The sequence below is a fragment of the Pundamilia nyererei genome, unplaced genomic scaffold (assembly GCF_000239375.1).
Source record: "Pundamilia nyererei isolate P.nyererei 1_Seehausen unplaced genomic scaffold, PunNye1.0 scaffold00199, whole genome shotgun sequence".
NCBI classification, from domain to species: Eukaryota; Metazoa; Chordata; class Actinopteri; order Cichliformes; family Cichlidae; genus Pundamilia; species Pundamilia nyererei.
In genome coordinates, this window is record NW_005187600.1 from 1,126,444 (window position 1) to 1,139,939 (window position 13,496).

The 13,496-nt window shown below is 42.1% G+C and overlaps 2 protein-coding genes across 3 annotated transcripts in view; both read left to right on the top strand.

The window, feature by feature from the left end:
- The window catches only part of atcaya (ATCAY kinesin light chain interacting caytaxin a), an 11,684-nt gene extending 6,801 nt beyond the window's left edge, over window positions 1-4,883 (top strand). For both annotated transcript variants that reach the window (XM_005747557.1, XM_005747558.1), the window contains 3 exons: window positions 70-138; window positions 243-295; window positions 3,003-4,883. In XM_005747557.1, the coding sequence (XP_005747614.1) occupies window positions 70-138; window positions 243-276 (103 nt within the window). In that variant the 3' untranslated portion in view covers window positions 277-295; window positions 3,003-4,883. The remainder of the gene's footprint in view (window positions 1-69; window positions 139-242; window positions 296-3,002) is intronic.
- A 2,818-nt stretch (window positions 4,884-7,701) lies between these two features.
- Window positions 7,702-11,015, top strand: mibp (muscle-specific beta 1 integrin binding protein). Its single transcript, XM_005747559.2, has 8 exons — window positions 7,702-7,982; window positions 8,687-8,777; window positions 9,361-9,409; window positions 9,671-9,845; window positions 10,289-10,360; window positions 10,440-10,546; window positions 10,642-10,727; window positions 10,952-11,015. The coding sequence occupies exons 1-7, from the start codon at window positions 7,957-7,959 to the stop codon at window positions 10,725-10,727; spliced, it is 606 nt and encodes a 201-aa protein (XP_005747616.1). The 5' UTR covers window positions 7,702-7,956; the 3' UTR covers window positions 10,952-11,015.
- The last annotated feature ends 2,481 nt before the right edge of the window (window positions 11,016-13,496 follow it).

Sequence of the window (13,496 nt, forward strand, 5' to 3'; positions counted from 1 at the left end):
TGTGTGTGTGTGTGTGTGTGTGTGTGTGTGTGTGTGTGTGTGTGTGTGTGTGTGTGTGTGTGTGTGTAGGATTGAGCAGGAGCAGAGACAGCAGCAGCAGCATCCGGCCCCACAGGAGCCCGTGAAAAAGTCTGAGAGGTAGAGGTCCTCTTAAACCACATTTTAATGTGTGACAACAAACTCAGAAGCTCATCAGGTTTCAGTTCGTTATCACAGCTCTTACCTTTACTTTTATTTTTCAGGCCAAAATCAATGATTGTAGGTCAAGGGTTCTGAGACGGACGGAGATTTGAAGGTAACGTTGCACTTCTTATTTCAGCCACAAGATGGTGCTCTGCTCTCACACGAGTTTACCGCATCGCCCATTAAGCCTCTGCAGACGTGACAACAGATTCCAGTTTATGTTTATAGAAGTACATCACTCTGGGTCTAGGATGTGTCCTAATTTTGGGTTAATGTTCTATGATGGTTGGACAGGTTCGTCTGTTGCACATTGTCAGGGTCACAAACTGAAAAAATATTCATCTGATTGCTTTGGTGCTAAAAGTAGAACTGAGCAGGACGCAGTTTCACAGTTTGCACGGTGTGAGTTGGTACTCGTGTGATGTGTGCTTCTTCGCTGCCTTTAAATACTGAGGTTCTGTCACTAGCTGAGCTTTTCTCCTTCAGTGTTTCTTTCTCTACGTTTGCTTGATTCTGTCTGGTGCAGCTTCTTTTCTGCTTTCTAAAGTTACAGCTGTGAAACAACATTTCTCAGTTTCTCGTGTACTTCAGAGATTCTTATAATCTCATATTTTGTGTTAACTTAACCCAGCTGATGGTCACGTATCAGTATCTTCCACGTCATTTAAGTGATGTGATGAGGGAACAAACTTTGCTTTGTTTTTAGATTTTAGGGGTATTTTACATATTTCACCAAACTTTAGCCTTACACAGTTTGTGCTGTATCTCTGGATTTCAAACAATTTTGGTGTTTTTATCATCAACATATGGCTGACTGAAGAGGTTAGGTTAATACTGTTCATTTTAAGTCATATTGTCAGTCCTTGAGGTAGATAACTCCTGTACAGAACCTGATTCAGGCTAAAATTTCAGTGGATAGTTTGTTTGTTTGTTTGTTTGAATCGATAATATCCTTACAGGCTGCTAATGTGGCAGCACATGCTGGTAGAAACCAGGTGGCTGAAGGTTGTATAGAGTAGTGACCTGTGACTGTCCGGCTGATATGCTCAGAGAGACAGTGTGCTAATGCTACACATCACTGAGGTGCAGAAGCGAGATTCTTGTCAATTTTTTAAACGACTTGAAAAGAGATCATTTTTAGTTTAGGACTGACCCATCATACACTCATACAGGCCACTTCATTAGGTACACTCCTTCAACTGCCTTAATGCAAATTTCGAATCACCCAATCACGTGGCAGTAGTTCGATACACTGTGGCATGTTGACGTAGTCGAGTCAAACTGCTGAAGTTTAAACCCATACAAGTGGGTAAAATGCCTTGTTGATGCCAGAGGTCAAAGGTCATGACCAGACATCTGTGAGCTGATAGGAAGGCAGCAGTAAGTCAAATAACCACTGGAGGTAAGCAGGTGGTACACGGCAGCAGAAGACCACACTGCTGCTCCTGTGAGCTGTGAACAGGAAACCGAGGCTACAGTTCTCACAGGCTCGCCAAAACAGGACCACAGCAGATTGTCTGTGTACGTTCTCTGTTATCTGGGTCAGTTTTTAGCGCTTGAGGAAAAGGAAACTGGACCTCGTATTCAAGAACCTTTTTCAGTTCAAAAACAACTGGTGGAAAATCCTTGGTATTCAATTTCTAGTGGGATTCTCCCTTTGGACATAATCCTGGGAATTATTGGCCCACTGTTAGTGAAGCAAGTCGTTAAGGGTCATTTCCACCAAGTTGTTAATTGCTCGTGAGACTTTGCTCCATCGCGCTCTTCATTATGTGAGCGTGGGTTGAATCAGCTTGCAAAGAGACTCCAAAACTGCATTGTGGGTGGCTGATTCCTGATGCTGTAAGGCACCGTCTCTGTTAAATGATTTATACTTAATGAAAACGTCTCCTCTGTCTTCTTGCTCCAAAATGGGAACATTAGCATAACCAAACATGTCCTCCCTCTTTTACAAGTGCAGATATCCAGCTGAATCTCGTCCTACTGAGGTGGTTCTCCTGTGCTGTGCTATGCATATGTGGAGTAGGTCTGTGTAACGGTCCAAGCATTCCTCACTGCATAGACTACACTGTGTATGCTGTGCAATGTGCAGTGCTTGTGTTTTGTCAGCTGGGCGAGTGTTTTGTCTTGATTTCTGCAGTGACATTCAGCTGGTAGGGTCAGAATGTGGCAAAAACATCACGAGAGCATGGATCCATCCTGCCCCATATTAGTGGTTCAGACTGGTGTGACGGAGGTGTGGGGGATGGCCTGTCAGCATGAATGGACCCATCTGCATATGGGTGCTTACAACAGGATAATGTGCCGTGCAACAAAACTCAGAACTGGTTTCTTGAATATGACAAGTTTACTGGATTGAGATCTGGTGACTGCGGAGACCATTCGAGTGCAGTGAAGCACCTTTGGGATGTGGTTGAACGGGAGATGGACATCATGGATGTTCAACCAACAAATCTACTGCAGCTGTCTGATGTTATTGTGTCAGTATAGACCCACATCTCTAGGAAATGCTTCCAGCACCTTGAACCGAGGCTGCTCGGAAAGCAAAAAGCAGATCCAACTCGTTCTACCTAATGAACTGACCACTAAGTATAATCTTGTCAGTTTAACTACAAAAAGTGAGTGATAGTAAAAGATTTTAGAAGCACAAGTCCCGTCTTTGTTTCCTTCTTTCCAAAATAATTGGCTGTTTACTCCTTAGACAAACACAGTGTGGGCCTTTTCTGTCCCTCATAGACAGCTGCACTGTCTAAAATAACACTTACATGTTTTTATTGTGCAGACATGATAGTTCTTTGTGCTCTTTTCTGTTTGTGCAGGGCTCACCTGAAGTGGAGCGTGAACGTCCAGCAAGTCTACACAAGCTTCGTGTCATCATCCCGCTGACGATTTGTGCCGTCGTTGTCCGATCAAAACAAAATAAATGCTCCGTCCCATAATGCCACTGGGAACTCACCCCTCCTCTATCCCAGAGGGGTTTTATGGCCACACTAAATGAAGTCACTACTCTGTTACCAGATTTGATTTAAAACCTGAAACCGCTGCTCGATTCGTTCATTCTTTAATCTGCTGTTAGGGAGCTCGTGCTGGATTATAATGAGCCTCCTTGTTCCTCGTTGTTCGAGTCAGAGATTACAGGCTTGAAGTTAATGAGGGCAAAATTACCTGAAAATCGTGACAGTTTAAAAACACGAGCGAATCTTGAAGCTCCTTTAACTGAGATCTGGGTCAGTACGAGACCACTGGAACAAACTCACATTTATATTCGTGCCGGTTCATGTGAATGTCGTGTGCGTCAGATGTAGATAACAAGGCTTTTCCAATGTAGCAGATGCTTTATTTTATTTTTTTACCTCATAGCTGCTGCATCATAAGGCCCTTTGAAGCGCTCTCATATGCTGTTCTGACATGTCAACATGTGCTAACGTTTGCTGGTGCGGGGGTCCTTTAGTTTCCTTTGATCGCCTCCACCTGCTCTGTACCCGGTGGCATTATGTGCCTCAGTCATCCTGAGTGTTTAAAAGAAAAGGCAGGAACGTGAGCGCTTACTGCAGTTTGTGACCCATACTGGAAAATCTACAGGAGTCCCTGTGGATTGTAAAATTATTTAGGTAAGTTCAAGCAATATATTGTTTATTTTGTGTAACATAGTCACTTAAACAGCCTTCATACAACACTGAATGCTTTGTATTTAGATAATATTTTGGCTAAACTCCATATTACAGGTTCCCATAAATGTAATACTAACACGTGTGCAAAGTATCTACAACAAATTTGTATAGATTCTGTAAAGATGTGATGAAAGTCAAGACATAAAGCAGACAAAGTTTGACAAACTGCACATGAAGCAGTGACGCTTTCTCTCGGAGGGGGTCGCAATTAATACGTCTGAATTTAATTCCAGATTAATGAGTGAATGTTTTGGTCATTCAGAAACGTCCTCAGTGATCAGCAGTGTCAGCACCTCTGGACGGTTTAACTCTGGTTCTTTGTGTCTTCCATTTTTTCAAATTATTGTAGCAGGAAGACTGAAGCATAGGATTACTTCTGTGTGGACTTCATGACTTGATTGTCTGTAAACTGCTCGTATGTTTTGCACTATTGAATTTGGGTAGTTTAAGCCTATGATAGATTTATGCATTTTGAGCTGTTGTTAGCATGACTTGTGTTTTTGTAGGTTGTGGGCATTCTTATGCATTTTTGGTACAGAAAATCTGACCAATGAAAAGTCTGTTTATAAAGTGCCGACTTACTTTACTCCTCTTCTGTTGCCTTTCCAGAGTGGCAAAGTTGGACAAAAAGCTTGAACTTTTCTTTTTGTGATCCTTTAAGAGTGTTTTTCACTGGCAAACCCGACCTGGCGGCGTCCCGTCTTCATTCTGCGAGGGGGACGCCTCTCGCTGGTCGTTTGTTGGTTGAACCGAGTGCCTATTGTCGAACCAAATGCTTCGGGGAAATCTGGAAAAATGAAGGAATGTACAGTGTAGCATTTTACTTTTTGGTTATGTTTTTTATTTGAGTCACACTCGTGCATAAACTGTTCATTCTGACTATAAAAGCACAAAATCTGTAATGTTTCAACCCATAAACCGACCATACCTGCTGTAAAATGTTTGCTCACATATGAACTGTTTCACTCTCCTGAAGCTTCCATGATTGTTTCTGCCTGTAAATATGACTGAATAAATTGTTCCTCATCATATGTTCTCTGTTTGTTGCTTAGAGCACTGCCTGGGCTTAAATTGGTTACATGCGTGTTAAACTACTGTATGTTCTCTGAGCTGTTTGCAAATATTGGCTTGATTTCCTGGGTGTCACATGGAGGTGGGTGTGTGGCGGCTTTTTCACAGAACAACGTGTAACAGGGCGACTCTTTCTCAGCACCAAAACAGTAGTGTGTGACGTGATGCAACGACAGTTCTGAAAAGTGTTTACATGTACAATATACACTCACTGGCCACATCATTAGGTATACCTGCTCCCTGAGACGTACGTGGCACCGATTCAGTGCACATGCAAAGCAGATGTGTTACAGCAGCAGAAGAGCACATGGTGTGCCAGTCCTGTCAGCAAAGAACAGGAAACTGAGGTTACGGTCACCACGGCTTACTAAAATTAGACAACAGAAGATGTTTGTGTAGGTTTCTCAGTCACCCAGGTCAATTTTTGAGCAAGTGGACTTTTTTCTGTCTCTCTCTCTCTATCTAAGAGACCTTTTCAGTTCCAAAACAACTAAACGTTAGTTCCAGATATCATTTAACCCGTGGTGGGATTCTCCCCTTCGAGGTGCTTCTGAGAAGCTTTGACCCTCTGTTAATCATTTAATAAGCTAACGGTCGTTACCGCCAAGGTATGAACAGTTTGTGAGACACTGTCCCTCCCTGCAATCATAGCATCTATTCAGATGTGCCGAGGTGTCATTATAGGTGGCTGATAGCTGGCGGTGTAGGCCATTACTGTTTACTCCTCTCACGCTGCCTCGTTTTAATGATTCATGCTGGTGGTGTGGGGTACGTTTTCTTGGCATGCTTTTGGCCAAAAGTTTGAGCAGTGTTTAAATAAAACAGCTTACCTGTCTGTTGTTCCTGCCCATGTCCAGACCTGTATGACCACACTGTGTCACGAAGCTCAAACTGGTTCCTTGAACATTACAGTGAGTTCACTGTGATCATGTGGCCTTTAAAGTCACCGCATCTCAGTCCAGTAGAGCACATTTGGGATGTGTGCGCTACTATCAATAAATATGGACCCAATTCTCTGAAGAATGTTTCCTGCACCCTGTTGAATCAACGCCATGATGAATCAAAGCAGACCATACTAATATATCTTAATCTATGGCCTCGCCTCTGCAGTGATACAGACATTTAAAAAAATGTTTATTTTAAGATGCTATATGCTGAAAAGCCAACTTACCTCGTATCTACTGAAATATTGACTTTAATGAAACCATTGCCAATGTTATTAATTCATCTCCTGCCCTTATTCTCTATTATATGTCAAAATATATGGAAAAAATACATTGATTTGGCCTTAAATTCAGAGCTAATAAAACAGTAGTTTCACAGTATAGCATATTAAGAGTACAAACTGTCCTAACTATCTGGGGTCTACAGTGTCCCATAACTATGTTCATGGATGGCTCTTTGGTGTGAGCTTTTGTTTCCTTTGTTGTAATTGTTAGTTTAAAGTTACACAAACCAGCTCACACTGGATTTACAGTGTGACCCTCCCACTTGCAGGGATGGCCTGTAGCTGCTGAAGACTGCCGACGCTCATGTGAAGGTTTCCTCGTTTTCTTGGATCTAGGAAGACTTGTAATTGCAACACAGCTAGAAGACTCGCCCATCACAACTTTATGATGTTCACTGTCGACTGTTGAGCCTCAACGTGCACGTGGACACAAACACACGTACTGGGAAACAGATCAAGGCCATAAACAACACTTTATGAAGGCTGTAATTCACATCTACTAGAACCTCCACGTGTTCTCTCGAAATATTCACTCATTTGTCTCTTACCTCATTTATGACACAACCTAGCAAGAACATTTGTGGCAGAAAGTAAACATCAGGCATGCTCCACTTCACAGCTGAACCTGTGACTTCTCCTTCGTCCTAATTAAGTATTTTTTAATGTAGGTGCTGCTCGCTGGCTCACAATGGAGCTCACACTGCCCTCACACTCCTGACTAAAGCGCTATACAAATACATGCCATTTTTACCATCTGACACACTTCACACATGGATGCTCACTGGGATGATATATTATCAACAACCTCAGTTTGAAAATTAGTCAGAGACAAGAAGCATATTGCTCCTCATGCCAAAGAGTCAGATGATCTACTGTGGCTGCTTTTAATTTAATGAACATTAGTAGCAGACAAACTATGGTCCCAGCATTTTGTTCTTAAAATTTCACTGAAGTATGATAAAATAAAGGAAAAACTGAAGTACTTATAGGGAGCAGAACCCCAGACTCCAGTTTTCAGAGGGTGGGCATTTTGCCATGGCTTAGTATTAATATAATTATGGTTTTATTATCTTAAATCAGGTAAATGAAACAGTACCCGCTTTCTACAACTATCGTCAAAACATCAAATTAAAGAAAATCATATGTTGTACTGACTGTGTCACGTTTTTCCTTTAATTTGTCACCCCTAACTAGGTTCAATGACGTTCTAATTATTATTATTCCTCCTAATTTGACTTTCACCCGAGCACATGACCATACTGTAAAATATTAGTGTTATTTTTATGCATCCATTTGACACCATCAATGGTAGTTTTCCACAGGCCGCTGACTCTGCAGGTGGATTAGATGCTGAATGGAATAGTACGAGCGCCTCACCATCTGGCTCTCATATGGACATCAGTGAGCGAGGAAACAATAAGGAAATGGGTGAAAGTTACCGGCTTCTCATTGGCCGGCGAGGGGTTTGGGCGCTCTGCCCGCAGCTGATTGGCTGCTAAAAAGGTACACACAGAACGGCTCTGATGGCACGTAGCACGAGGTGGAAAAAGAGCACGAGCACGCCTGACCACGAGAACACACCACGCCCACGTTCGCTGTGACGTTGTAGAGCTCGGGCTGGATATAAATTAGCGCGCCTCCCGCTCGCAGTACTACAGAGAAACACGCTGAGAGCGAAACGGAAGGTTTCCCGAAGTATTTTTGGATCGTTTAAAATTCTTATTTTTAAAAGTTGGGATTTTCGTTCTTGGTGAAAGTTGTTCGTGACTGTTTGAACGAGACCTGTCCGGAAGAAGCGAGACGATGAAGTGCATTATAGGAATTGGCGGGTAAGTTTGGCTAGCTTATCGCATTTATTTAACTACCAAGTCAACGGTTTTAACGTTTCCTTTTATCCGTTAACGTGAAAAATGGCTGATGTAAGTCGACTAAACACAGTGACAGTGGAGCAGGGTCACGCTGCGGCGATGCTCTGACTGCACTGTGTGGTGCAGTTCACGTTATTGCTGGTGCAGGTTTGTTTTGGCCAAACTGGTGCTTCAGGGTTTTTGTTTTTTTGTAATGGTGAGTGTTTGTCTCAGATTCATAGATGTCATCATTTTTGGCCGCGTGTTTATCAGCTGCCCGCCACAAACCTGTTCAAAGTCACATCCGGTCCGGTCGGTTTGTTGTTATAAATCGAGCGGGACTTTTGAAAATTCACCGCGAGGTCAGCTCAAAAGTGGAGGGAGATCTGAGTTTAGTGTTGCCATAACACTTATTATTATTATTATTATTATTATTATTATTATTATTATTATTATTATACTTGTGCAACATATTTAAATGTAACACATTTAAACTTAACTTGCTCCCAGAGTTTTTGTGTTTTCATTTGTTTCCTTTTAATAATGTACACAAATTTACTATGTTGAATATTAACAAAGCTCAATATAATACATAAATACTCGCTGCCACAAAGCTAACGGAAGGTCATTAATTTTGCTGTGGTGATAGCGGGCATTTTTATCACCCTGTGCCTTTGTGTTTACAGGGTGACTAATGGTGGTAAAACCACTCTGACAAATAACTTGATCAAGACTTTGCCCAACTGCTGTGTCGTGCATCAGGATGACTTTTTCAAGGTGAGTGTAAGCTAGTGGATTGTTTTCGGTTTTTTGTTTTGTTTGTTTTCTTGTTTTGTTTTTTTTTCCCCATGCTGCTTTCTCCTCTTTGGACACTGCGTGATATTTGCATTTCAACAAAATAGGAGGGCTTCCCTGAGGGGTACCCCACCACATCCCCCCACTTTTTGTTCTCCAGATTAGATCCACAGTTGTGTCTTTCCCTTGTTGTCTCACCTCACTGCTTCGGTCTTGTTTTCCCTTCCCCACATCCTTGAATTTATCCATTTATACTCCTCATCTACATTTTCTTAAGATAGCTGTTAACATCAACTTCTCTTGTTATTGAGTCTTTTCTTATTTCTCTCCGCATAAGCACTACTACATTAGATGATGTGTTTTGCTCCCTTTCCCCCCTCCCCCCCCCAGTTTAGTCACAGCTGCATACCTGTGTGAACGGCTTGCTTTGTTTTGTGCATGCCCCTTGCTGTGTACCCTCTGTACTCACTTGTTTGGCCCTAATAACTCTGGCATGTGAGTGGGATCTGCAAGTGTTCAGAGCTGTGAGGTTGCAGCAGTGTTTTATTGGTCACTGTTATTTCAGAAACCCGATCAGATAGAAGTCGGGGAGGACGGCTTTAAACAGTGGGATGGTAAGACTTCACCCGAAGACTGCCAGTGACTCATTAATCTTATATCCACATAGCTGCCCATTTTAACATAGTTTACCTCCACAATCCATAATTGCACACAACCGTAATCATGCACATCAAAAGTTTATTGTAGCCTTCAGTAGCTCGCAAACAACAAACACACCCAATAAATTACATTGTTTGCTTGGGTTTGTTCTAATCTTTTTCTCTTCTTTCCATCATTTTTTTTTTTTTTTTTTTGCCTCCAATCTTTCTTTATAGTTATCACGGCGTTGGATATGGAGGCCATGACCAACACGATAAAAGCCTGGATTGAGAACCCGGTGAAGTTTGCCAGATCTCACGGTGTCCCTTTGTCTTCTTCCTCCGATTTGGCCAACACTGACGAGCAGATCCACATCCTGATTGTGGAGGGCTTCCTGCTCTACAACTACCCGTAGGTCTAAAGCAGACTTTCATATCTTTTAATAAATGAAGTATTGTTTGCACTGTGAGCACATTTGGTTGAAGTCAGTCAGTTAATTATCTACAAACCACTGATTTTATCTGGCTATATGTATGTATGAATAATACACATTAGGCGGTATGATTTCTGCCGTGTCACATGTTGGTGTAGCGTGCTTACCACTCAGTTGTGTTCAGTGACGCCCACGTCGCCAGCTCAGGCAGGTCCTGCAGTTACAGATAAGGCCTTCAGCAGAAAGATGCTGTCGAGGTGCAACTCTGACGCTGTTCAGTGCGCTGCTGCTGCGTGTTCAGTGCGCTAGTGATGACTGTCAGAGGTGTAGATAAGGCGCCATCTGAACAGTTGCATAACTGAACTCCTTTGACTCTGAAGATGTTGTACATCATTGCGTCACTTTTCTTTCTGCCTTCTAGGCCCCTGCTGGACGTCTTCGACAAGTGCTACTACATCTCCATACCCTACGAGGAGTGCAAGAGGAGAAGAAGGTGAACAATGAAAGATTTCACTCAGACTGTTTTTCCTCTTTTCAAGTGGAAGTTCTCACTGTATTTTTGTCACTTTCAGTACGAGACAGTACACCGTCCCTGACCCTCCCGGCCTGTTCGATGGCCACGTGTGGCCCATGTACCTGAAACACAGGAAACAGATGGAGGACAGTGGCTTGAATATCGGTATGTAGCAGCTGGATTATGTGAGGACATCTTTGCTGTCCCTGTATGTTGGGAGTAAAAGCATTAAACGTATGACTAAATCATTTTCTTTGCAGTGTACCTCGATGGCTTGAAATCCAAACAGGAAATCTACAGCCAGGTGTATGAAGACATTCAGAACAACCTGCTCAATCGTTTATAGGTAAGGAGGTGGAGGGAGTGCGTCACTAATGTCATAAACCGTACACAAGTTTAGACATTTGTCTCCAGTAGGAGACAAATGGAGTTCAGTTGTTTGTACAGCTAGAACATTCAGATTTTGAAGCAGTAGATGCATCATACAACCTGTACAAATGTTGATGAAAATATTAAGTGTGGCGTATGCAGATTTGTTTAACAGGTTTTTTTCTTTTCTGTGTCTTGCAGCAGGAGGACTCGTCTCCACACCTGTACACAATCTGTAAATAGACCCAGTGATTTTTTGTTTTATGAAGGTTTTTTGTAATATTCATTTTTTTTGGAAATGGATGAATGAATGTTAACTTATCGTTGTCTTTTTATCATTTTTCTGATGATCAATGTTTCAGTTATTTCTGTGAAGGTGATTGTTGAACTGCTCGTTACCATTACATTAAACAGCTTGTATTGGACCATTTATGTGCCAGCCACATTCACCTGTCAATAAAAGCATTATTTGCTGTTGAAGGGAACAAACGTGTTGTTGTTTCTGTCACCGTGACATAAAATGTCTGCAGATGACGTTGGTGTTGGATCACATACTGAATGTTATCAATGCTGCTTGTTGCCTTTCATCTTAAATCCTACAGCTGTGACTGCGCTGAGCTCTTAATAAGCCTGCCAGGGTCTATTAAAGCAGGCCTGCAGTGTGAAACTGATGACCGTGTGCTGGGCCGTTCTAAAATCAGCAGGCTTATGTGTTGTGTAGCATTATGTAAGGAGGATGAAAATGAATCTTTCTGTGTTTAAAGAAGCAGCTCAGTGACACAGATTACTGCCTTATTTAGAAGAGATTAAGTATATAATGTAAATTTATAAGGATTTGGGGGCTTTTTAAAAATAAATGTGAACAGGAAACACGGATGTAGCTATGGTCGTGGTGGATGTTGCTCAGCACCCAGTTTGTACTGTTTTTTTTTTTTTTTTTTTTCTACATTTCTAATTATGTTTTTATTTAATTTGAGTTTCATAAAAATGTTAAAATTCAAATTTTCTCAGTTATACAGATTGCATTATGTGAAGCGTTTCTACTATCATCCAGCCCGTTACAGCAGGGGCGGCCAACTCCAGGCCTCGAGGGCTGGTGCCCTGCAGGTTTTAGATCTCACCCTGGGTCAACACACCTGACTCATGAGTTCATTACCAGGCCTCTGGAGAACTTCAAGACATGTTGAGGAGGTCATTTAGCCATTTCAATCAGCTGTGTTGGATCATCCGTTCCAAAATCAGTTTTGATTTGAGTTTTAATAATCTATAACCAATAATCAGTTGATTTGAGATGACATTGAAGACTTTGGAGGTTGTACTGTCTGGGAGCACCCAGAGCATGCTGCTACCATCACGCATGACCACTGGCATAGTGTTGTTTTTATACATGCATGCAAATCTTTTAATAAGTTGAGCTGAAGGTTCTAAAAATGGCTTTTAACCTGACGAGGTCAGAGCCCATTAAATTCTTGTTAGTGATCATGATTGGATACAGCTGGTGGTTTCTCTTTATCAGCATAAGGATTCGTTTCACAGCATTCGCCAGTGACTGTCTAAAAAGGAGAATTGGACACAAGTTGGGAAAGTCTCTCTGAGTCATTTTTAAACAACTGCAGACTCCAAGAAGAAGCAGGAGTCATTCACACGCGTCACTACTTTGCCAAGGAAAACCCAAACTGTCACCCTGAGATGAAGGAATTTGGTTGTTTGATGGCAACTTTTCTTTATGGCTACCAAAAGGGGTTGAGGTGAAACTTGCTAAGGGGGATTTAACCAAATATTAGTGGGGTGTATGCATGCTTTTGACAATGAAAGTCAAAGTTGTGCACCCAGTTCCTGTTTTTAACATGATTAAAGATGTATGCTGTAGCATCATCCCACTCTGGAAAAAGAACAGTTCAAAGAAGTCATTAAAGGCTCAAACTCATGATGAGTGCATGTAAACGCAACTGTAAATATGGGACATGCCACTTTAGTAGCTCAGGTTGTTCAGATAGCTGAAGGGGAAGCAAGTGGTAGCTGAATTTATCTGTTTGCATAGCTATAATTCTTTGGTGACTCGATGTAGCAGGCAGTGCACAACCTCTCTGAAGGAGTTGAAGTTTTTGGGATCATAGCCTCAACACGGATAACCAGCTCTTTGTTTTGTCACTGAGTAAATGCTGGATTTCACGTAGCTCATTCCCAGCTAGACCCACAACAGTAGTGGGAAAACTCAGCAGCTCACAGTCATTTTTACAGTACACAAACCAAGGTGAGCCATTTTTGCCTGCATCTAATTTCTAAACAGGAAATGCCCTTTCAGACCCGTATATCTGCCCTCCTGCATGTTTGCACAACACTGCACCTCTGAAATAGCTCAAGAAGATGCCTGAGTGGGTCACGGACTAGCCACAAGATTGAGACTATTAGCACCAGATTTATAGCGCATGAGGCCCGGGACACGTGCTGACATCACATACGCTTTCATATTTATAAATAGGGCAAAATAATTTCCCATTTCCCCCAAGGAAATACTTTCCAGACACAGAATGTGGTGGGAACTTCAGCTTATACTGCAGCTAAATATAGCACAGGTCAGACAGGTGACTGTATTTTAAGTGTCCTCTTTTACAAACTGGAAAGCAGCCCAGTGATACTTACAGCCTGGGTTTTATCACAAGTGCTCCTCTGGGTTTGTAGTGTGGCATATCCAGAAATAACACCCTTATATTCTGCCCTCATGCAGGCCTGCACTCAGATTTAA

Excerpts from the sequence above, each read along its gene's own strand:
- mibp (XM_005747559.2), top strand. The coding sequence starts at position 7,957 with ATGAAGTGCATTATAGGAATTGGCGG. Across the intron at positions 9,846-10,288 it reads TTCCTGCTCTACAACTACCC|GCCCCTGCTGGACGTCTTCG; the intron begins GTAGGTCTAAAG and ends TCTGCCTTCTAG. Across the intron at positions 10,547-10,641 it reads GGACAGTGGCTTGAATATCG|TGTACCTCGATGGCTTGAAA; the intron begins GTATGTAGCAGC and ends TTTTCTTTGCAG.